The sequence below is a fragment of the Pteropus medius genome, unplaced genomic scaffold (genome assembly GCF_902729225.1).
Source record: "Pteropus medius unplaced genomic scaffold, Ma_sr-lr_union100, whole genome shotgun sequence".
In the NCBI taxonomy this organism is placed as follows: Eukaryota; Metazoa; Chordata; class Mammalia; order Chiroptera; family Pteropodidae; genus Pteropus; species Pteropus medius.
The window spans coordinates 4443123-4467698 of record NW_024351648.1 but is presented as its reverse complement, the minus strand read 5'-3'; the positions used below and the strand labels follow the sequence as shown (position 1 = coordinate 4467698).

General features: G+C 42.7%; 1 protein-coding gene across 1 annotated transcript in view; it reads left to right on the top strand.

The window, feature by feature from the left end:
- CERS3 (ceramide synthase 3) overlaps positions 1-24576 on the top strand; it is a 69571-nt gene that overhangs the window by 11560 nt on the left and 33435 nt on the right. The window contains exons 3-8 of the mRNA XM_039844095.1: positions 2279-2397; positions 7770-7827; positions 8801-8851; positions 16908-17000; positions 19021-19149; positions 22489-22595. Of these exons, the coding sequence (XP_039700029.1) occupies positions 2279-2397; positions 7770-7827; positions 8801-8851; positions 16908-17000; positions 19021-19149; positions 22489-22595 (557 nt within the window). The remainder of the gene's footprint in view (positions 1-2278; positions 2398-7769; positions 7828-8800; positions 8852-16907; positions 17001-19020; positions 19150-22488; positions 22596-24576) is intronic.

The window sequence follows — 24576 nt, the reverse complement described above, 5'->3', positions numbered from 1 at the left end:
CACTGGCATGGCACGTGTAATGCGTTCGTTTGTGTAACGCGTTCACCCCGGGGAGCCCCCAGACCCTAACCATTCCCATGGGGCATCCTGCTGTCGTTGTGATTTGCACAGGGGACCAGAGTTCCGTGCTCAAGGCTACACAGCTAGGAAGCACCAGAGCTGGATATTCTGCCTGTCGCCCCGCCACCTGCTGGGTCCTTTCTTCCGGAGAGGGAGCGTGACGAGCATGGGGCTGCCCGGCTTGGGGGCGCGACCCTAGCCACACCGACCCTCCTCTCTCGGTGTCTGCACGTGCTCCCTGCTCACCCACGCTGTCCTCCCCGGGCGACCTCGCATGCCGGTCCCCCTGCCAGGACACTCTCCTCCCTCATCCTCTCTTTCTCGGGGCATTTTTCGGGGTTCAGCCGAAGTGTCACTTCCAGGAACCGCCTGCATAGAGCGAGTTCCCACGGTGTCCTCCTCTCCCGCCATCTCAGAGTTCGTGATATTTCATGAGAATTTTTGGTTTTATTTTCGTTTCTTCTTTACCAGACGAACTTGACCCTGGGCAGGGGAGGCCCATATCTGTCCCCTTCCTTTGCTTCTCCAAATGCTGACACACGGCCTGTGAGGAGTAGGCACCGATAAGGAGTTGCCAACTCGGTTTCCTCAGAAACACGGGAACAAAACAACAGTAAAAAATAAATAAATAAACAAACAAAGAACAAAAAAACAAAAAACAGCAACTAAAACAGTAGCAGGCGAACCCTTGCCTTATAAAGGAATAGGTGTTAGGGCATTTTAGGGAAACGGTGCGCTACGGGCTGAGTCCCGTTTTTGTTTTGTTTTGTTTTGTTTTTTGTTTCATTTTTCTTCTCTGCAGGTGAAATAACGGGCTGGCGGTTCCGGAGGCGGGTAGGAGCTGCAGTCAGCCCTTCGCCAGGCCTCGGCCTGAGAGCTTCCTATAGGTTTTATCTGCTGTCGCTCTATAAACCTGAACAATTACACAGACCGGACACAATAGCACAGCAGAAGCGACACGCGCGGTCACAGTCTGTCTTGGGGTCCAGCCAGCGGGTATCCCCAGGGTTTGTTTTGCCTTCACGCTGGTCCACGATTGGTTTAAATTTATTCTGAGGTATCTGGTCCACGTGAAGAAAACCTGGCGACTTCGCATCGAAATTCTGGGCCCACGCTTTCATCGTGGGCCACAGCTTGGGGACGGCACGTGTGTATTTCTGTTTGCTGTGTACATGTGGCTTTTGCTTGTCTCCTCAGCACTGAAGCTGAGGGTCAGTTTGGTGCGATTTTATTTTTCTCATAGCGAGTTGAGAGGAAGTTGAAGTGTTTCTCATACTCACATTGGAAAATGGAAAATCGAGAGGACCGGTGTTTTTAAAAAAAAAATTACAGAGCTCACGTCACTGTGGAAGTCAGAGAAGTGAGTTTTAATGTACGAAACTGTATTAAAAGGAGGAGAACTCAAAATCCAACCCTGATACAGACCTGGTCATTTCTGTTTTCTGTCTGGCCCGAGGAGAACTTCAAGTTTGTGACCTTCGCGCTAATCCATCGTTGATATTGTTTCCAATTTTAATCATAACCCACAACTCCTGCTCCCCAGGGAGGAGCCGTCATCATCATTATATTCTGTGATCGTTATTTTTATGATCGGAATTATTTCAGAGCCCAGTTTGAAATAGACTCTACGTCTGATCAAACATGAAAGTGATGGCCAATTCCTATTTGCGTTTCTCCCGCATTATCTTTTGGAGCTAGTAAAAAAATCACGTAAAATGACAGAACACGCACTAGCCTAAATTCTCACTCTCTCTTTGCTGCTAATTTAAGTCTTAGACGAGTTACTAAAACTCGCAGGTTTTCAGTTTCCTCATAGGAAAAATGAAGATATGGGATTTCATTGACATCTTAAATGATATGCTCTACGTGGTACCCTAAAAAAACTTAGGAGGTCCTAAATAAAATTGAGCTGAATGAGTGAGCTCACACATGCAATTCGAACATATGGGTTGCTACCAACTTATAGAGAATTGATCTCTTTCAGTAATTCAGAGTTCTGGGATGCTAACATTCTCCGTGTGTGTGTGTGTGTGTGTGTGTGTGTGTGTGTGGTTTCATAGCAAAAAAAAAAGATAAATTTACTGGCTCAAGGTCAAATGCAGAATCTGTCTTCCCTCCATCGCGCGACCTCTCGTGACCCAATGTCACTGTCTCTTGACTGCCTGCCCGTCTGACTCTGCTCTTTATCACTTTATTCATTCATTTCATCCCTTTTCAGGCTGATATTTATGGATTGGCAAAGAAGTGTAACTTGACGGAGCGCCAGGTCGAGAGATGGTTTAGGAATCGGCGGAATCAAGAGAGGCCATGCAGGATGAAGAAATTCCAAGAAGCTTGGTAAGAAAGGGTATCCGAGCCTTTGAAACACGACAGTTTCAGATGGAGCAGAAGGGGCATCTCAGAAAGTCCTGCGTTTGGAGCAGGAGAGGTAGCAATCGAACCCTACTTTTTTCTCAATCCAAACAAGCCATGAAGAAAAGCCGTCACCCAGCTCTGTCCCTTACCAGTTGGGTGTCGTAGGCTAGTCGCTCGTTTACCTTTTGTGTTCTGGTTCCATCCCTGTGAAATGGGGCAAGCTACGGACTCTCCAAGATGAGCAGGAGATATTATACACTCATCTGGAAGTTCAGAAAAATCATAAAAATGCCTTAACTGGTGTTTATCTTTTCTAAGGTAGAGGTTGGCCCTAGTTCACAAGACTTTACCACCTGGCTCACGCCGCCAACTGGGAGGTCTTTCTGTCTCACTTGGCTCATACCCCACCCGGCCTGTGGATGGTTGGTCGGGGCGGCAGCTTCTCTGCATTTTCCAGGCTGCTTAGTGGGGGTATGGGGAGAGTGGGGGGGTCATTGCAGGCTGAGCCGGGGCACCAAGTAGCATTTTTTGCCAGAGCTGGCTACCTTGAATACATTCTGAGAACAGCGAGCTGCATCACAGTTATTTTTGGTTTCCTTCGAACTCTGTTTCTGGTTTTTTTGATTGTTTGTTTTGTTTTTTTTTCCTCCCCTGTAGAATACTGTAGTACTTCAGGCCACTCCCTTGGTGTCGCCAACTGACACCTGTGCAAAAAATAGTAAACTAGGTCATCGCTCTGGTTTTGTTCCTCTTCTTTACACGTAGACAAATGCGTGCGGTTGGGTTGCGTTCGATGCCGCAGGCTGCACGTTCTACACATTCTGTTCCTTCTTTCTGCCTATTTCATAAGGTTCTCGCATTGCCGAGTGACTTTCAACAGATATTTGTGTTTCGGTGGTGAAATAGATAGGGAGCTGATGTAAGACTCTCAAATAAATAGACAGCCTGCGTGAGGCTAGGCTCTAATGGCCTCCTGTCATTTACCTGTATACTCCTGAGCACCGTCATCCAGGTATGGAACCAGTGGTGTTCAGAGGCCAAGTCTTTGGGGAGTCTTGAAACTCTCATTCCTCATCACAGGCTTCCGTTGCCTTTCCCACGATGGTCGTAGGTATATGGCCTGGTTTGTCTTCTAAGTGCTTCTCCCTGATTTTTAGCCCTTGAGAGTTAATGTCGCATTGCCACTGATATCAGCATGGCAAGAGGGAACCTCTCTGACCCATCACCCCAAAACACTACAAAATGGAGCTGGTCTCACGTGACATCTTCCTGTGTTCCTGTGAATGATTGTCCTCTGAAAGAAAGTCCTCGGGCAGGGGCTGATTTTCTACCTCCGAGCTGATTCGTACTCCAGTGAAACGCTCTTCGATGTCCCAGCAACAGCGTGAGGCAGTCAGGGAGGGTTCTAGCCCCATTTAACCGATGAGAAGCTACGCGTCCATCTAGTCTGTGGACCTGGCTGTTGGTGGGGCCATTGCGTTCCGGCCCTGTGATCTTCTCCTGATACACCTTGTGCTCCCTCACGCTGTCCCTTGCCACCGAATGCTCCTCTTAGCAAGCAGGGAACCCCTGTGGCAAGGAACCGGGTCAACAGAGCCTGACGTTTGGGAATCTGGCTGCTGGTGAGTCCACTGAAAGCGGGCCACAGAGTTCAGGCTAAAGGAGGGGATTTCAGGTTGCCATAATCAGCCACCAGGCACTGCAGAGGGTTGTACGATGCCTTGTCTGGACATGGCGCCCTCCTACCTGTCTGCGGTTCTCGATTTTAAGAGGGAAGGAAAAGTGGAAGGCTCGGACATTGGCCTTAAACCTCTCATCAGGAAGACGAGACTATCGCTTATGAAACCACGGCATCTGCAGTTACTACGCCCAGAGGCACATGGCCCTGGACACCTGCGGCCCAGTCACGTTTACCTGTGCTGTGGACTTTCGGAGGAGATGGTGTCTATGGGGCTGAATATGCTGGAAAAGGACCTTTTAGAAAACTTAGGTGTGAGCTGGACCTTGAAGAATGAGTTAGATTTCCATAGGAAAAGAAAATGTGATTTGACGGCAGCAGGAAATTATAAATGCATTCCAGAAACAGGACTGGGCCCGCAAGTAAAATTTAAGCTACGTCTTACTCATTAGTTATGTTACAGATTTCTTCCAAGTCGGAAAACTGCTAAACGTGGTTATGGGCTAAACGAATAGGCTCAAAGCAAAATGCTTTCGTTGGGTCGGGGGGCTGCACTTCATGCCCTCAGCTTTGGGGTGTGCTGCAGGAATTTCAGCAAGAAACGCCCACCCCGGGTGTTTTGGAAACCTCAGGAACCTCACTTTCCAGCCCCGGGTTCTTCCAAATGACCCCGACAGGCGGAAGCCCCTCTGCAGCACGGGGGCGGGTTAGCTGCGAGCAGCTTGAGTTGAGTGGATTATGTCCTCGCTTACTTCCTGTAATGCCCCCTGAACCCCATTTCACAGCATTTAAGTACTTTAATTCCTAGTAGATCCTTTATGTTTAAGTCAGATTGCATAATTAGCTGACCTCTTTTTTTTGCTGTTATTTAATAAGCAATTACGTTTAGCAATGAGAGTTCATTAGAACAGGACCCAGTGACTTCTCAGTACCTGGCATGTGTATGGGGGGGGTACCCCAAGGTGAGGACCGGGTTGGCCCTGGGGCCAGTCCCCTGTTTGCTCTATTCCGCCTCTCACTCAGCCCCATCTCTGGCTCTGTCACCTTCTGTTCCCGTTGGCCCAAGGTCACTCTGCCCAGTTCCTCCCTGAGTTTACCATGTATTCTCATTTTCAGCTGTAGTGTTCGGACCCGACTAGTCAATTTCTGGATTTTTTTTTCCGAGGGTTTTTTTCCCTTCCCAATTATTTTTTATCTCAGCCTTGTCTGGTAACAGAGGAACTTTTGCCACTTTAGGGTCACCAGAAGCAGGTAAGAGGCGTCAGTAAGTACGTCCCCGAACCTCTTGTCGCTAGGGATATGTAGCGGATCTGAAACTTTTTGGTTTCGGGGCCCCTTCGTTCTGTTAAAAACTATTAAAAGACCTCGAAGAGTGTTTGCTTGTTAGTGTGATACCTGCTGATGATTACACTATTAGGAATTAGAGACATTTATAAAACGTAAGACCGCAGGACACAGGCACACACTTCAGCAGCTGTCAGAGCAGCGATGCCATCGCATGTCGCATGTCGCGTGGCCTGTGGGAATCTCCACTGTACGCTTGTCAGGGGACAAGTGCAAGAGTCACATCACATTCCAGGGTCATCCTGAAAATATGTCAGGGGCCCCCCATGGACACCGTGACAACCGCGGGCATACTGCGATGAAGCCTACCAGGACTGGTCCAGAAAGGTGTGAAACTTAGAATTTTATTCTTGGATCTGACCGTTTCTGTGCAGCCATAGATGGGTCATGCGGTTTCTCTCACCTCCGTGTTCTTTAGTGTCCATCCTACCTACTTTTAGGGTAGTCATGAGAACGAGGCAATAATCCGTCAAAGGGGGCGGATTATAGTACCTACTTCATAAGCTTATTATGAAGAAAAACGCGGTATGGCACACGTGCCTGGCACAGGGTCAACGGGTCGATATGTGTTTGAGAAACACGTAATGCGAGGTGTGCCACCTCAGCTTATGGCTCCCTTTGGGGCTGGCAGGGCTTACCATCTCCCTTTTTTTGTGCTTCTTGTTTGGCCAAGATAAGCAGGGAGCCCAGGAAATGCTCCCCGCATCTAAGCGTGAGCCTTTGCTGGACCCGCCATAAATAAAACAAGTTCATTTTATAAAAGGCCTTTTGGGTGTGTTTACGGTTTAACTTTCTGAGTAAGCGAACCCCACTTTTTTCTCAATCAAAACAAGCCATGAAGAAAAGCTGTCACCTAGCTTATGTGACAACGTTCAGGAAACACTGCTGGATTCAGAGTCCAAAGATTCGGCCTCGGCTGTGTGACTGCTCAGCCGTGCTAGCTGGGGACACGTCCGAGCCTTTGTCAGCCTGGTTTTCCGTCTGTAAAGTGAGACTATGTAGATATTCTCTTTTCTTATTTTATCTTATAGGCAAGTTATACAAATGTAAGGAACAAATATTTTTTAAATATTGTTGCTTCAGCAATCATTACATAAAATAGCAGTAATTAAAAAAAACTTTTTACTTTGCAAAGCTATAAATATATACAAAATTAGAAAGACTATTATGCTATGTATCCATCACCAACTTTAATAATGATCCGCTCGAGGTAATCCTGGGTCATCTGTGCCCCCACCTGCTTCTCTCCCCCATCGCAGCTGTTTTTATGGGTCATATTTTTTTTTCAGTTTAATTGAGATATAATCAACATATACCACTGTGTAAATGTAAGATATACAGTATGATGGCTTGACCTACATATATTGGTTACAAGTTTAGTTAAAATTCATCATTTCACATAGATGAAAAAGAAAGATGAAAAAAAGTTTTCTTTCTTTCTTATGATGAGAACTTTTAGGATCTACTGTCTTAGCCTTTTTCAGATGTACCACACAGCAGTGCCGTCTACAGTGACTGTGCTGTACATCCCACCCCCAGGACCTGTTTACCTTGTAACTAGAAGTTGGTACCTTTCGGCCACATTCATGCAATTTTGATTAAAGATCACTTTTAAAGCAGAGAGCAGACAACGTGTGATTTCCTTTATAAATATTTTAATATAGATCTCTAAAAGATACATACCACAGTACTTTTAAACATAATTGCCACACCAATATCATATCTTAAAAAAAAATGTTTAATAACAGCAAATATTCGATCGGTATTTATTTCTTCTTGGTTGTCACATAATCTTCTTTGCGCTTTGTTTATTGACTCTTTTAAGTCTCTTAATTTATAGGCCTTCCTCTATACAACGGGGAAAGCGTTCTTTCAAAATATGCTTTTCAGAGACAAGACTAAAGTCTGGCCACATAGAAACCTTTTCACTGGGAATTAAATGAGGACAAAATAAGTGTTTAGTTAATACTAATATCAAACCATCACTTATTTTGTGTTAGGAACTGGGCTAAGCACAATAATAGTAATAATCCGGTTGCCATTTATTGTTGTTTACTTCATACTAGACACTGCGATCGATATTTTCCATATATTATCTTCACCTCTTTTTATGTTTTTCGTTAAGTTTTGTTATTTGCATTTTACAGAGGAAGAAATTAAGCCTCCCTGAGTTTGAGTGACTCAAGCTAAAGTCATAGCCATCTAACAAGTGGCAGAGTTAGGATATCAGCTTAGATTTGTCTGACTCCAGAATGTTCGTTCTTTCTGTTATACCAAATGTTTTTCTCTAAAATGTCAATCACCTTTACAAGATTTTTTTTTTTTTTGGCAGCTGGCGATTTGCATTTTACTTAATGATTACTATCGCTGGAATTGCGTTTCTTTATGATGTAAGTTGTCTTTTTGATATCTTTGATTGGAACCTGCCTTTAATCTTTATGATTCCTGCCTGTGATTTCCTTAGGATGTAATACTTCAAAAGATGACTAGCTCTTAAACTTCTAATCTCTAGAATGCCTAGAGGAGTAGCAACTTCTGCATCTGTCTTTGTCTTTCGAAGCCTTCACTAAGCTTTGCATTTGCAAAGTTAATTTTTAAACATAATCTCTTTCCATTTCCACTCACACAACCCATGCAACAACTAAACTGGACTCCTGACAACCTGGTGCATCCTCACTTTTGGATTTTAACACGTTTTATTCCCTCTGACAGAAACGCCTTACCCTTCCCACCTCTTTCTCTGCCTGTCACATTTCATCCAGTCCCATATCAGATGCCACTGTTCCATGAAGACTTTCATCATTCACCCATCAAAAACAAAATCTCTTCTTTCCATATTCCCTTTGCATCGTCTGTTTAAGTAATGATTAAACGATTATCTCATCAAGTGACGTGTAAATGTAATAGTGAATCATTCACAGAAAATAGAAGATGATTGGCTTTTAGAGACTTCTCTCAAGATTCTTTTAAGGTTTCTCTTAGGATATTTTATTGCCGCAGATACATCAAGATATTTTTATTACTACGGAAGCAGTCATCTAATTGGTTCTCATAATTTAACAATCTCGCTAGAAATTATTCAGAATGATTCTTTGAAATAATTTGCTCTGTGAGATAGGACCGATTTTGGTCCCAGACGCACTAGAAATTGTGAATGTCACGGTGGCGTTGTATAGGAACATGTGTGAATACCTACGGAGGGAGTGAGATGCTCAGCACGAGCAACAGGAAGGTGACAAAAATGCATTTACTGTGGTGTTTGCCACCCATCCGTGACATCAGCAAGAGTTTATGTTTTCTGTCGAAATCAGCCTTTGACTTGGACAAACTTATTTTTTCTCACTCGGCTCCTTGTCTTTTCAGAAACCTTGGGTATATGACCTCTGGGAGGTGTGGAATGGCTATCCAAAACAGGTAAGTCCCTCCCTTACTTCAGTGATCAGACCCCTCACATTGTCCGCTGATATAGGTGCTTTATATTAACCCCGTGGGAATTGGGATAGGAGAATTGGCACAAATTTTGATATTCTGGCAACAGTATTACCGTGAGTAACAAGCTATCCTTTATCTCCGACCCAGTGGTCTCATATTTTCTATCAGGATTCATGGAACTGGCAAGCTAACTTGCAAGTAGGATAAAATCAAACTCTTCCTTGTTCTGGAATTTCCTACTTCTATGTTCTCCAGTTCACTAGTGATTTTCTGAGCAGTGTCTAATCTACTATTAAACACATCTTTTGAGTTCTCAATTTTAGTTATTGTACTTTTCAGCTTTCAAATTTTCATTTAGTTCTTTTTTTTTTTTATGATTCCATATCTATTGAAATGTCCCACGTTTTAACCAAGTATTTAGAGTTCTCTTAAAGTCCCAGTCTGAGAAGCCCAATATCTTTATCGCCCATGTGTCTGTTCTCTTTCTTATCCTGTACCTTTATGCTTGCTAATGTTTGATCGAATGACAGACATTGTTTATGAAAATTTATAGATGCTCAGGATGATGTTACCTTCCTCCTAAGAGAATTGTCTTTCACCTCCGTTAGGCAATTAAAGTAGAGACAGATCACCTATATGTTTTTCTGTGACTGAGCTGATTCACTGTGGACTCCAGTCTTTTCGTGAGGGCAGATGTATTTACAACTCACCCATCTTCCTGGGATGTTTCTTATATTGGTTTTAAATAAAAGATAATAGGTTCTGGTCAAGATGACAAAGTAGGTGGACGCTGTTCTTGCTTCCTCCCATGACAGCATTAAAATGATAACTAAAATATATAATAATCACCCTGAAGAACCATTTGAAGACGAGATGAACGGAAGTCCAATAGCTAAAGATATAAAGAAGGAGCCATCTCAAGACTGATAGGAGAGGTGGAGACAAGAAGCAAGGTTGGCCTTGTACCCACATGTGATGGTGGAGAATAAGTAGAGATATCTTGGCTGTAGATGTCCCCCTAAACAGTGAGGGGCCCAAGCCCCACGACATCTGGCTGTGAAAGTCAGCCATCTGTCTGGGTGAGATTGAAGGCAACTGGAAATCCAGGCATCCTCTTAAAGGGCCCGCACACAAACTCTTACCCTTAGATGCTCACCCTGGGCTCTGGCAGAGGAACAGTGCCTAGGGAAGTGCCAGAGACATACAGTGAGAGACTGAGTGGCATCAGGAAAAGGGCTGGATAGACAGCTGCCATTGTCCTCATGTGGAGCCCCTCACCCCTCTCACCCCAGCCAATCTGAATTTTCATTGGCCTGGTGAACCCCATTCACTCCACCCTGGTGACTGTATGGAACTCCGCCTCACTCAACTTGTGCAACGCCAGAGTCTTTTTTGCGCCTGGCATGCAGCCCTTGATGGCCCGTATTGCAGTTTTTCTTGGACAACTCTTGGGTGACCTACAGGCCCCAGGTGGGCAGTGGCTGGCCTCGGTGTGCCCTGAGACTTTTAAACAGAGAGGCCCCAGGCTCAGCACTGGCACCACATGTGAATCTGCATGACCCATTGAAAACCACTTGCTCCATGCTGGTGACTCCCTGACATCCTGTGCCACCCAACTCCCACACCACCCATATCACCCAAGGCTCTTTCAGCAACTGAGCCTTACAGACAGCTGGCAGGTGGTAGCAGGTGTAGGGGTTCTCTGGGACTTTTGCTAAGCTGACCCAAGCCTGGTACTAGTGACGGCCAGCCTTGATTCGCAACGTGACCTCTCCCACATGCCAGGTTCAGCACAGGCAGCAATCAACTATGGATCACTTTGTAACCCCTACCTGGTAACCCTGGATAAGTCACAGGCAATGGCTGACGTTGGCCTCCACAGAAGCCCTTTCCAAGCGGCCCCCAAACCAATACACCTGGTAGCCAGCTTCAAACCGTAACAGAGCACCACCTGATTTGCCCAAGTGGCACACCCAAAGAGTGGTCTCAGCAGGTACCTGAGCCTACTGGGGGGAATTCCCATGCCATGGGATCAGCCGCCACACAAGAGCTCATAGGCTGTGGGCGTGGCCCGTCCTCAGCCAGTCAGCCTGAGGGTCAGTCCCACCCACTGATGTGCCAACAGCAATCAAGGCTCAACTATAGCAGGAAGGCACACCCAACCCTCGCAAGGGACACACCTGGAGAATCTGACTCAGGTGACCAGGGATAATGTGCTCCTGAGCCACATAGGACACTGACCACATAAGGCCACCCTGCCAAGCCTGGGAGACATAGCAGATCTACCTAACACATAGAAACAAACACTGAGAGGTAGCCAAAATGAGTAAACAAACAAAAAAAAAAACACAAGTACCAAATGAAAGAACAGGAGAAAACTTCAGAAGAAGAACTAAATGAAATGGAGGTAAGCAATTTATCAGATACAGAGTTCAAAACAATAATCATAAAGATGCTTAGATAGACCACATATTAGGCCATGAAACAAGTCTCAATAAATTTAAGAATATTGAAATCATACCAAGCCTCTCCTCCGATCACAATGGTATGCAACTAGAAATCACGTACAAGAAAAAAACTGAATAACACAAACATATGCAGGCTAAGTCATGTGCTACTATACAAGGAATGAGTTCACAATGAAATCAAAAGTTACCTTGAGAAAAATGAAGATGAAAATATAATGACCCAAAATTTATGGAACACAGCAAAAGTAGTCCTAATTGAGAAATTCATAGCAATACAGGCCCTACCTCAAGAAACAAGAAAAAGCTCTAATAAGCAGTCTGATCTTACACCTAAAGAAACTAGAAAAAGCACCACAGCAAAAGCCCAAAGTGAGTAGAAGGAAAGAAATAATAAAGATCAGAATGGAAATAAATAAAATAGAGTCTAAAAAAAAAAATTCAAAAGATCAGTGAAACCAAGAGCTGGTTCTTTGAAAAGATAAACAAAATTGATAAAGCTTTAACCAAATTTGTCAAGAAAAAAAGAGAGAAGACCCAAATAAATACTATCGGAAATGAACGTGAAAACTGACACCACAGAAATACAAAGGATTATAAGAAAAATACTACATACAATTATATATCAACAAAGTTGACAATCTGGAGGAAATGGGTACCTTCTTAGAAACAAACAATCTTCCAAGACTAAATCAAGAAGAAACAAAATCTGAATAGACCAGTCGCTACTAACGAAATCAAATTAGTAATCAAAAAATTCCCCACAAACAGAAGTCCTGGACCAGATGGATTTTGCCAAGCATTCAAAGAATAATTAACACTTATCCTTCTCAGACTATTCTACAAAATTTAAGCTGATGGAAGGCTCCCAACCTCATTTTAGGATGCCACTACTACCCTGATTCCAAAGCCAGACAAAGAAATTACCAAAAAAAAAAAATTTATAAATTAATATCCCTGATGAATATAAATGCAAAAATTCTCAACTAAATATTAGCAAACTAAATTCAAGAATACATTCAAAAGATCATACACCACGATCAAGTGGGATTTATTCCTGGGATGACGGGTTGGTTCAACATCTGTAAATCAATTAACATGAACAAAATGAAGGATAAAAATATCGTATGACCATATCAAAGATACAGAAAAAGCATTTGATAAAGTCCGGCATCCATCTATGATAAAAACTTTGAACAAAGTGGGAATAAGGAGGACATAACTCAACATAGTAAGGCCGTGTATGACAAATCCGCAGCTAACATTACATTCAACGGTGAAAAGCTGAAAGCATTTTCCTTATGATCAGGAACAAAACAAGGATGTTCACTTTCACCACTTTTATTCAACATTGTATTGGATATTCGAGCCATAGCAGTCAGACAAGAAAAAGAAATAGGAGGCATCCAAATTGGAAAGGAAAAAGTAAAACTTATTGTTCGCAGATGACATGATACTACACAGAGAGAATGCTAAAGATTCTACCTAAAAACTATTAACTGATAAATGAAGTCAGTAAAGTCGCAGGGTACAAAATTAATATTCAGAAATCAGTTGCATTTCTATACACCAATAACAAATTATCAGAAAGAGAAATTTAAGAAAACAACCCCATTTACGATTGCATCAAACAATAAAATACCTAAGTATAAATTTAACCAAAGAGGTAAAAGACCTGTACTCAGAAAATTATAAGACATTGAAGAAATTGTAGAAGGTACAAATAAATGGAAGCACATACCGTGTTCATGAATAGGAAGACTTAACATCATTAAAATGTCCATACTATCCAAAGCAATCTATAGATTTAATGCAATTCCTATCAAAATACCAATGGCATTTTTCGCAGAACTACAAGAAATAATTCTAAAATTTATATGGAGCCAGGAAAAAAAAAAACCCTGAATAGTCACCAGCAATCTTGAGAAAGAAGAACAGTTGGAGGTATCACAATACGTGATATCAAACTATATTACAAGGCTACAGTAATCAAAACAGCGTGGTACTGGCATAAAAACGGACACATAGATCAATGGAACAGAATAGAGAGCCCATAAATAAACCCACGCACATATGGACAATTAATCTATGAATAAAGAGTACAGAATATATAGTGGGGTAAAGACAGCCTGTTCAGTAAATGGTGTTGGGAAAACTGGACAGATACATGCAAAAAATGTAACTGAACCACCTTCTTACACCATATACAAAAATAAACTCGAAATGGATTAACAACTTAAATGTAAATCTCTTAGAAGAAAACATATATAGTAAACTCTCTGACATCGCTCTTAGTAATTTTTATTCTGATGTATCTCCTTGGGCAAGGGAAACACAAGAAAAAATAAACAAATGGAACTACATCAAACTAAAAAGTTTTTGCACAGCAAAGGAAACCATCAACAAAACAAAAAGATGACCTACTGAATGGGGGAAGATATTTGCCAATGATACATCCAATAAGGGGTTAATATCCAAAATTTATAAAGAACTCACTCAACGCCAAAAATAAATAAATAAATTAAAAGGAAAACCCTAACGATCCGATTAAAAAATGGGCAAAGGACCTGAATTTCTCCAAAGAGGACATAGAAATGGCAGATAGACATATGAAAAGATGCTCACTGTCACCAATCATCAGAAAAATGCAAATCAAAACCATAATGAGCTATCACCTCACACCTGTCTGAATGACTATCATCAATAAATCAACAAATGTTGATAAAGATGTGAAAAGGAGCTCTCGTGCACTGTTGGTGGGGTTGCAACTTGGTGCAGCCACTACGGAAAACAGTATGGAGGTTCTTCAAAAAATTAAAAATAGAACTATCATGTGACCCAGCAATTCCACTTCTGGGTATTTATCCGAAGAAATCCAAAACACTAATTCGAAAAGATATGCACTCCTCCGTTCACCGCAGTGCTATTTACAATAGCCAAGGTATGGAAGCCACCTAAGTGCCCATCAATAGACTCTTGGATAAAGAAAAGGAGGTACATACATGTGATGGAATATTCAGCCATAAAAAAAATAAAATGAAATGAAATCTTAACCATCTGCGACATCATGGATGGACCCGGAAGGTATTATGCTAAGTGAAATAAGTCAGACAGAGAAAGACAAATACCATATGACTTCACTTATATGCGGAATCTCAAAAACAAAAGAAACAAAAGAAACAGACTCATAGATACAGGGTTGCCAGATGGGAGGGGGGGACGGGGCTAAAAGGGTGAAGGGATAAAGAAGTACAAATTGGTAGTTATGAAAGTCACGAGGATGCGAAGCATGGGCAATATAATCAGTAACATGATACTAAGTATATATAGTGTCAGGCAGGTACTAGACTAGTCGGGGGGATCACTTCATAAATTATATAGATGTCTTACCACCATATATCTGAAACTAACATAAAGCAATATCGACTGTCAGTTATCACTGAAAAATCAAAAAGGCGGGGCAAAGGGTTGTGGGGAATGAGGAGTTTAAACTTGCAGGTTCAGAGCGGTGGCTCCTGGGAATGTGTGCACTGTGGGGAGTGCGGTCAGTGATCAGTGGTATCGTGGTGGCATTGTGTGGTGTCACATGGTTGCTGGACTTGTGATGATCGCTTCTTTAGGTGTATGGATGTTAAGTAATGGGTGTGCACTTGGAACCAATGCACTATTGTGTGCTAGCTATGTTTTAATAAAAGTCTTGAAAATAGATAGATAGGTGGATAGATAGGTAGATTAGATAGATAGATGATAGATGATAGATAGATAGATGGTTAATAGATAGATAGATAGATAGATAGATAGATAGACAGACAGACAGACAGACAGACAGATAGATTAGATACATTAGATAGATGATAGGTAGGTAGGTAAGTAGATAGATGATTGATTGATAGATAGACAGACAGACAGGCAGACAGACCGACCAACCAACCGACCGACTGACTGACAGACAGATTACAGTGTTTCCCAGGCTTCCTTCTCCTAGGCTGGTCCCGAACACCAGTGTACTTCCTACCACTTCCTAGGCTGCCAGAAGTCCTACTTCGCTTCTGCTGCTTCTTAGTCTCTGGTCTCCACATTGAGTGTAAGTTTGCAAATGCAGACTTTATGCTACACATAGATGTAGTTGTCTTTTCTGCTTAGTGTTTCTAGTACTTCTTGAATTAAGGATTCACTTGAAAGAAAGGATTCACTTCAAGGTATCTTTCTTCTCTTTGAAACTTTGGCTTCATAGCTTCCGGATGCCTTGGTTTATCTCTGATGCCTTCAAACAGATATTCTTTCTGTATTTTATCCAGATTTTTTTAGTTGTTCCCACTAAGAGAGTTAGTCTCACACAAGCCGTTTGTCATAGAAGAAAGCAGAAACTCTGTCTCATTTTTTATGGCCTTATCGAGGATTATGAGTTGACCAGAAAATTATTCCTTTTAATGTGTCAGCCTCAGTATTAAAAGTCGAAAAAGGTCAGACCATAAGGTACTTAGGCATTCTCTAGGCCAAATCCCGATGTTACCAGCTTCTACCTCTAACTTACTCTTAACTTCACAAGCATACCAGTTCTGCATTAGTTTATAGCAAACTATCCCCAAAACAGTGCCTTAAAACAACGCCATTTACTTGTTCATGGCTTGGGTTAACCATTTGGGTGAGGCGCAGCTGAGTGGTACTGCTCCATGTGGTCACAGGCTGGGTTCATGCACGCATTTTCAGGCGGTCAGTAGGTTGGCCAGGGGATGGCTCATGTCCCTGGTGTCCTCATTCATATTTTTTGGCAGCGAGCACCTTGATTCTCTACTCTACGGCGTCCAGTGGGATAGCTCAGGTTTTTTATGTGGTGCTTGGGAAGTCTCTGCTTGCATCATACTTGCCATTTCCCCTTGACCAACACCCAAGAACCAGTTCATGGTCATGTGGGAGGAGACTATGCGAGGGCAATGATAGCAGAAGGTGAGATTTGTTGGGGTCATTAATGTAACAACCCAGCACAGCAAGTGAGATAATATCTCAGTTTAGCTAAAATAAGCACCCACCCTACCCACTGTAACAATATTAGAGAAAGTCCTGGTTGTGGGAATCTCACTTATTTTCAGAAGACGTGTTTTGAGTACTTAAATAACTCTGTATATTTTATTACTCTCCTATTTGAGATTGGACCAGTTCAGATCACCAGCCCATCACCAGAAAAGAGGTTAGGATATCATATTTTGAGTAGCATGCAAGAAACATGAAACAAGGTAGATCGTGGGACCTGCAGAACAGACTAGTCTTTGTCCTTAAGTCGATATTTTTGAATGCTTTTTCCAACTTAACTCTCAATCAACTAAATAAGGCAGTTACACCTGTTGTAGTTAATTCACATTTAAATAAAACGTTTAACTTGATTTTGAAATTCTTGTCCACCCTTTGAGAAATAAAATATCCCAAAATATTATCTCCGATTTCAGAAGTTGAAATGTAAAGCGTTATTATTTGGGAGAGTTTTGTGTAACATAAATAGGAACAATACTTTTAATCCTTAAAATGAGTTGTTTATATGGCGACATTAAAGTAGTGAATACCCTTATTTTTCTCAGCCCCTGCTGCCATCTCAGTACTGGTACTACATCCTGGAGATGAGTTTTTATTGGTCTCTCTTATTCAGCCTGGGCTCCGATGTCAAGAGGAAGGTAAGTGTCTTCTTTACAAAGCTACTTTATTTGTTTGTTCAAAAAATTTTATCCCCTGCCCCAATGCTAATCTTTAAATTGTATTTTTATGTGTGTTTAGTTCCAGATCATAGCTTTTTTGCTTTTTATAACACATAGAATAGTGTGAATTATGCTCATGCTTGGGTGGCTCGGTAAGTATTTGTAGTGAAACATCACGGCATCTTTAATTTCGAAGATAATTGAGTCATTTTCTCAAAGGATAGAATTGAAAATAATCATTTTTAGGAAGGTCTTCATAGATATACTTGGGTAGGTTGATGATTCTTTCTTGATTTCTTATAATGATTCTTGATTTCTTGCTTTGTCATTTACAAGTGCATCGGGTACCTTTACAAAAATTAAATGTAGATATATGTTAGATGTTTGTAAACACATATCATCAGAGACATAAAACTATTAGGAGTCGGGTAAAGAACAGGCTCTGGGGGCAGATTGCTTGGCTTTGAATCTCTGGCTTCCCCGCTTGAGTTAATTGGTTAACATCTCGAGTTAATTGGTTAACCTCCCTAAACTCAATTTCCTTAGTCCCTGTCTCCTCTGCTTGCTGTGAAAATTAAGCAAGTTAATCCATATAAAGCACTTCCTGGCATACAGTAAGTGCTCAATAAATTAGGCTAATATTACTTTCATGTTTACTCTTTTACTTTGGCTATAGAGAAACTGAAACCTTTAAGCTTAAAAAAAAGAACATTTTTATTGAGATATTCACATGCCATACAATTCATCTTTCTAAAGTGCATAATTCAGTGGTCTTGAGTGTACTCACAGAGTTCTGCGGTCATCACCCCAGGCAATTTTAGAACATTTTCCCATTGCTCCCAACTTCCCCAGCCCTAGGCGGCCACTAATCTACTTTCTGTTTCAATGGATTTGCCTCTCCTGGACATTTCATGTAAATGGAATCATACGATATGCAGGGTTTAGATAGATATATATATATTTGGCTTCTTTCACTTACCGTAATGTTTTCAAGGTTCATTCATTTTGTAGCATGTATTAGTATTTAATTTCTTTTTATTGCTGAATAACTGTCTACTGTATGCATATGCTGCATTTTGCTTATCCATTCGTTAGTTGGTGGATATTTACATTGTTTCCATCTTTTGGCTATTAGGAATAATGCTGCTATGAACATTCATATAGAAAATTTTGCATGGACATATGTTTTTATTTCTATCTAAGAATGGAATTACTGAGCTATATGGTAATTCTGTGTTTAACCTTTTGGGGAATCATCAGACTACTTAAAACATCATTTCACATTCCTCCTAGCAATGTATAAGGGTTCCAGTTTCTCCATGTCCTTGTCAACACTTGATAATGTCTATCTTTTTTATCATGGCTATCCTGCTAAGTGTGAAGTAGTATCCCATTGTGGTTTCGATTTGCGTTTTCCTGATGGCTCACGAGTTTGAGCACATTTTCATGTGCTTACTGGCCATCTGTATGCCTTCTTTACAGAAAACCTTTGAGTTTTTGCGCTCAGTTGGGGTGACTTCCCTCAGCCTGGCTTTGCGAGCAGAGTTCCGCTTTCGTTTGTTACTTCTTTCATATGGAGTAACTCTTATTTTAATGGTTGTGTACTTTTGTTATATGTCTCATTTTTTTTTTTCCGGAATTAGACAGGCGATAGACAATAAAGGTAAATGTACACGGGAATATGCGTGCGTGTGTGTGTGTGTGTGTGTGTCCGTCCGACGTGGGGCAGTGGAAGAGTGGTGGATGTTAGGGTTTAGATGACAACTATTGAACGCTCTGTCAAAGCGACTTCATCCGTGAGGACAGTTCTTCCCCTAGCTCCTTCAAGAGGATTACGTTTAAGAATTAAAGTGAAAGCATTTCACTCATTTTAAAACATGCAGCTGTAAGTTATTAGTGTCTTTAAGTTAGTATTAGTATTAGTGTAGTACTAGCTCTTCCAGCGATCGGGAAATAACCGCATTTGCTTAACGGTTTCCGTTGCGCCCTCGTTGTGTAGGATTTTCTAGCTCACGTCATCCACCACCTGGCTGCTATCAGTTTGATGAGCTTCTCCTGGTGTGCTAATTACATTCGCAGCGGAACCCTCGTGATGATCGTGCACGACGTGGCCGACATTTGGCTGGAGGTAAACGTTTGCCATTAAAATGATAATGACGATACCACGTCTTGGGGTCTCTGTGACGCCTCACGGGAAGCGTCACGTGTGAGTGATCCAGCAGGGCTCTGTGTCCTGAAGACGCACACAGTCCATAGTTGTCTCCGGGGGGTCCCCAGATCCTTCAAGCTCAAAGAAATGAAACCTTTAGATTTTAATTTACAACCTTCTTTCTTCATGATGCTCGAGAGAGGTTCATTTGTGGGATTCCACTTGCGGATGTAGATGCTAGCTCGGGAGGTAAGCTGAGATATTTGAAGATGGAACAAACTCTAACCTTTTAAAAGGAAAACTTGGACTTAAGGCCTCTGGGTTTTTAACATTGGATGACACCATATATTGACTTAAGCCAAAGCCGAATACCCGTTGGATGCCTGCACTGCCCTACACTGGTGCTTAAAAGCTTTTTTATTTAAATGACATTTATTTTCTAAGGAGGGAATGTTTTGGAGGAAGGGACATTGAAACAAGAGTCTTTCTAATCCCAAACCACACAAAATACAAGGAACAAAGCAAAATTAGGCCCGTTTCCTCTCCACGTTTCTGTTACGTACTGGCTCCTGCTCGCCCTCGGGCACTGGTCCAGTGGCCCTCTTAGCTGCCAGCTGTGCTGCTGTGCCCAGAGCCACATCCTCAGGGCCAGTTAGTTCATCATTTAAACATGATCATTTATCATGAAGCTGGGGAAAGGATGCTAACCCGGTTCACATCCAGGATTGCCTCTCGAAGAGCCAATTATCAAATATAGGTAATATAGACGAAATTAAATGTAAGGTAATAGAATCTTGTTCTAGATCAGGGTTCAGCAAACTTTGGGAAAGGACCAGATAATATATCTAGGTCTGTGCACCACGTAGGATCTCTTGTCACGTATTTCGTTTGTTTGTTTGTTTGTTTATTTCTTTTCTTATACCCCTTTAAGAATGTGGAAACCATTCTTAACGTAAGACCAGCTTTAGCCCATCAGCTGGACTATAATTTGCCAAACCGGAAGCCATTTGAAGCCATTTTAAAGCAGCAACTGGCTACTATTAAAATGTTATCTGTGCGGAGCATTTTGATTCTCGTGTGTAATCGTAATCAGACATGTGAATCCCATTCTGAAGGTCAAGGTTGTTACATTTGCTTCAGGGCAGCAAATGGCTCAGCCAAGGACGGATCGCGCCAGTTTGGCATGTGTGACTGCTCTTCGAATGTGGCTTGTAATCACCCGCTACTCTGCTCACATGTCAGTAACCCAGCCTGAAAATTAAGACCACATTGGCCGTGACTTAGGGATTTTATGCTACTCTGTTGCTTCTGATCCCTCTGGTTCAATCGCCTTCGGTGTGTGACCACTGTTAAAACGGCTTCGTCATGTTGTTTAAAGGGAGTTAGATGCAGGAACTGGAAATAAGAGCCGGGTTGTCTCCACCCTCCCCGACCCTGTCATCGACAGGACACAACTCATTAGTCGACCGGGCCAATCGCTTCATGCTTCGTGTTCTATTCTCAGCTGTAACGTGAGAGGCCACAGCTAACCCTTGGGTATATTTGTGAAGTTTAGCTCATTACTGTTAGAAAATGTTCTGAGGGCCTTGGGTAAAAAAAAAAAAAAAAAAAACCAGAAGAAAAACGAAATGTCAAGCTCAGATCCCTTTGCGGGTGGAATATGAGAACAGCTTCGTGTTGTTAATGGTCATGAATCACTCGCGATTGACCAGACACGATAAATATTTGGGGTTCAGTGAACAAGGCCAGTTCCTCCCATCAACCGATGGTGGAGGCGCCACTAAGTGGGGGCCAGTTTTTGGTGCTCTCCAGGGGTGCCCGTCCCACTGCGTCCTCGAATAGTTTGTTTTAGTGTGTGTCCTCTCAGGCAAGTTCTAATTGAACCCAGACATGGTATAACTGGTTTCCCTGTTTAGACCTTCCTAGGGATGGAGACTATTAATTTCTCATAGTCCTCGAGACAGTTGGCGGGTCATTGCTTAGCTCTTCATTGGCCAGGAAAAACAGCCTCAACGTCAGCCATTCATACTCATGGGCCACCTTTTGTCTCCTTTGTGCATCTTCCCGACCCTGTTTTCCACATGTTCAAGTTTAGATCCGAGGCCCAGCACTTGAACAGTGTCCTGACCGATGCTTGGCAGAGGAGAGGGTCACGGTCTGAGGTCCATCATTGCATAGTTGGGACGGGCCGTACGTACTTTGCCCAGAGGAGCGAGTGCTCCTTGGCCCTCGTCACAGCTACGTACATCTCTAGCTACCCACCTGGCCTAGCCGCTAGCCCTTCAGACAGCTCCCCCTCCATTCCAGGCACTCTAAACGCCTGGCCTTTCTCTCCTCGCTCATCTCCCACCCACGTGGCCCCCTCACCTTCTAGCTCACAGTTGAGACTCTCCTCTCTGGGGGCCTCCGGCAACCCCATAGTCTGATCGTGTCCTTAGCCCGTGGCAAGTATGCAAAAATGCGGGGAACGCAAGGCAATGCAGACCCTTCCTGCGGCATAAATATGCTGCCTCTCTTGTCCTGGCGGGGCCTTGAGCTTCCAGGGTGACTTCAGCTCCGAGAGCATCTGGCCTCAGCTGTGCTCCCTAGGGATGAGCTACGCTCAGCCACTCCCACCCCCAACTCCAGACACTTTCCCATTCAGCTTGGGCTCCACCGCATAATGCAAGACAGAATCCTCCTCAGAAACCTTCCGAGACCACATCAAAACACCTTTCTGTAATTCTTTTTCTCCGACATGATAATATGAGCTGTATAGAGCAGCATAAAGTAAAGAGAGAAAATCGAGCGCTCAAAAGTTGATTTCAACGAGAACGAGGCCCCAAGAGTTACCTCTGGACTCTGCCCCTTCTGTCGCCTGCCTTGACTACAGCACCCCAGCACCCCCTGGGACTTCTTCACGCATGTCCCAGCCTTTCTTCAACCCGGCTCTCCTCCTGGTCAAATGGAGAAATCGAATCGAGGCTCAAATAAAAAGCATGCTCAAATTAATTATGCTAATTTGTAGCGCTGGTGAGACAGGAATAATATTATAGTCATTTCAACATACCTTTTCTTAACATTGGGTTATGGGAATTTCAAACATATGACAAGAGAAAGAGACGAGTGTAATGGACCCAAGGGACCCTCCATCGAGCTCTGACCGTTATCAAAATGGCTGGTCTCGTTTCATCTATTTGCCCATTCGTGCTCCACCCCCCCACCCAGATTATTTTGAAGCAAATCCCAGATATCATTCCATTGATAAATATTTCATTTAAAAATTTTATACTAACATCACTTTGTCTGAATACAATTTTTTTTCTTTTTTTTTTTTAGTCTGCTAAGATGTTTTCTTATGCCGGATGGAAGCAAACCTGTAACACCCTGTTTTTCATCTTCTCGGCCATATTTTTCGTCAGCCGCCTCATTATTTTTCCCTTTTGGTGAGTAGAGAAGATGCTGGGCCATGCCGTTTGGTCACCCTGGTGAGGTGGCCTTGACACGTGGTTCAGGTCCCATCGTCGCCCTTTCTTATATTGATCTCCAGTTGTTTGTGCCAAGTTCGGTTGGAGAAAAGATTGTAAAGGGGCCGTTTCTTATATATAATTAACACAATTCCTTCCAGTGTGGAAAAGGGAGATGGGAAATGTGTAACCCAATGGGTAAGCGGAGACTCTTACTCTACGTCTCGTTTCATGAATACCGATCTTTCCTTGTGATTAACAGCCTTTCTAGTTATTTCAGTGAAATGTCATGGGCCAATTATCAGCTCTTTAAAAGAGAGGCATGTTCCATGTTAAAATTACAATAGTCGTAACCACCATTAACTGCATGCCAGACACGGGCGTAGGCCCTTTATATTCTCGGCACTGGTCTACACAGCAAGTCATAAAGCAGATATTATCACTCCCCGGTCACAGATGGGAAAACTGCTCCTCCTCTTGTTTTCCATGATCACTGTCCCTAACAGTGGCTTGGATGGCCTTTTAGTACCGATTGGCTCTTGATCCGTCTGTTGATTCTGTTTAGCTCAGGGCTGACAACGCAGAACCTCTATCGTGTCTCCCTTGACAATTATTTCTTCGGCAAACATAATTTCCCTTGTGATGATAGACAGAAACCAGTGGAAAAAATGTGAGGAAGCCCTTTAATGCTTTGAAAGAAACAGTTGATAACTAGCCATAGTTTGGGGCTAAATCTAGGATCCTCTCAACTGAAAAATTAGTGCTACTGAAGAGCCTAGCTCCAGGGCAAAGAGATGGAGACCCAAGTTCAAGGTGGAATTCCTGGAGGATGGACGGCGCCCTTGACTAGCACCCAAGGAAGTCTCATCAGAGAGGTGAAAGTGTGCTGCCCTCCCTGTGGAAGCCAGCTGCATCTTTAAACCAGGACCGGACGTCTTGATTTGACATTTTCTAGAGAGGAGAAGCAGAAAGCTGGGGCCAAGGTCATGGACACGAGAATTCAAATTCTGGCTCCACGCCGGATGACATCATTTCTCTGAGCCTCAGGTTTCTCATCTGTAAAACAGAAATTAGGGGTGTCCTGTGGCTTACCTGAAGTGACACATGTAAAACAGCTTAGGGCAGTGTGACATAGTAGGACTAAGTGAACGCCAGCTATAGTTACTAAAATTGTTGAGTCTTCTCGAATTTGGAGTTTAACCTAGAGTCAAATCTGAGAGACATTTAAGATACTCTTCTTGGTTGACGAATCACGTTACCATCACTTTCGCTTTGGCTGAGCAAATATATCTGTGAAATCAGAATATTGTATGATGGTAATTAATGATAGGGTAAGTATTGACTTGCAGATAACAGTTGAGGTTTGACTTTTCAGCGTGACTTTCGGGGTGCCCTAAATCCAGCGTTTGCCCATTGATGACTCCTATTATATACCAGAACAACCACATGTTCTAGTAACCTGTAGCTGCGTAACAAACCACCAAAAACTTAGTGGCTTATGACAGTGGTGAGCAAACTTTTTCTGTAAAGGACTAAAAAATAACAATTTTAGGTTTCGAGGGCCACATATAGTCTCCATTGAGTTTTTTTCTGTTTTGTTTCTTTCACAATCCTTCAAAAATGTGCCAAACCCAGCTGAGCTCACAGGCTGTAGCAAAACAGGTAGCAGGCCAGATTTTACCCACAGGCCATGATTTGTAGCCCTGACTCTTAAAACTGCAACATTTATTGATTATTATTGTCTCTTATGGTTCTGGGAGTTGACTGGCCTCAACTAAATGGTTTTCATTTATGTGTTGCAATCAAATGATAGCTGGGTAGTCAGCTGGACTTTGCTCACATGGTTGAGGGAGCCATACAGAATCAGCTGCTTGTTGGGACCCTCAGCTGGATCAGTTACCTGGAACACCTGCCCGTGGCCCCTCCATTGGCCTGAATGCCTCATAGCATGACAGCTGGT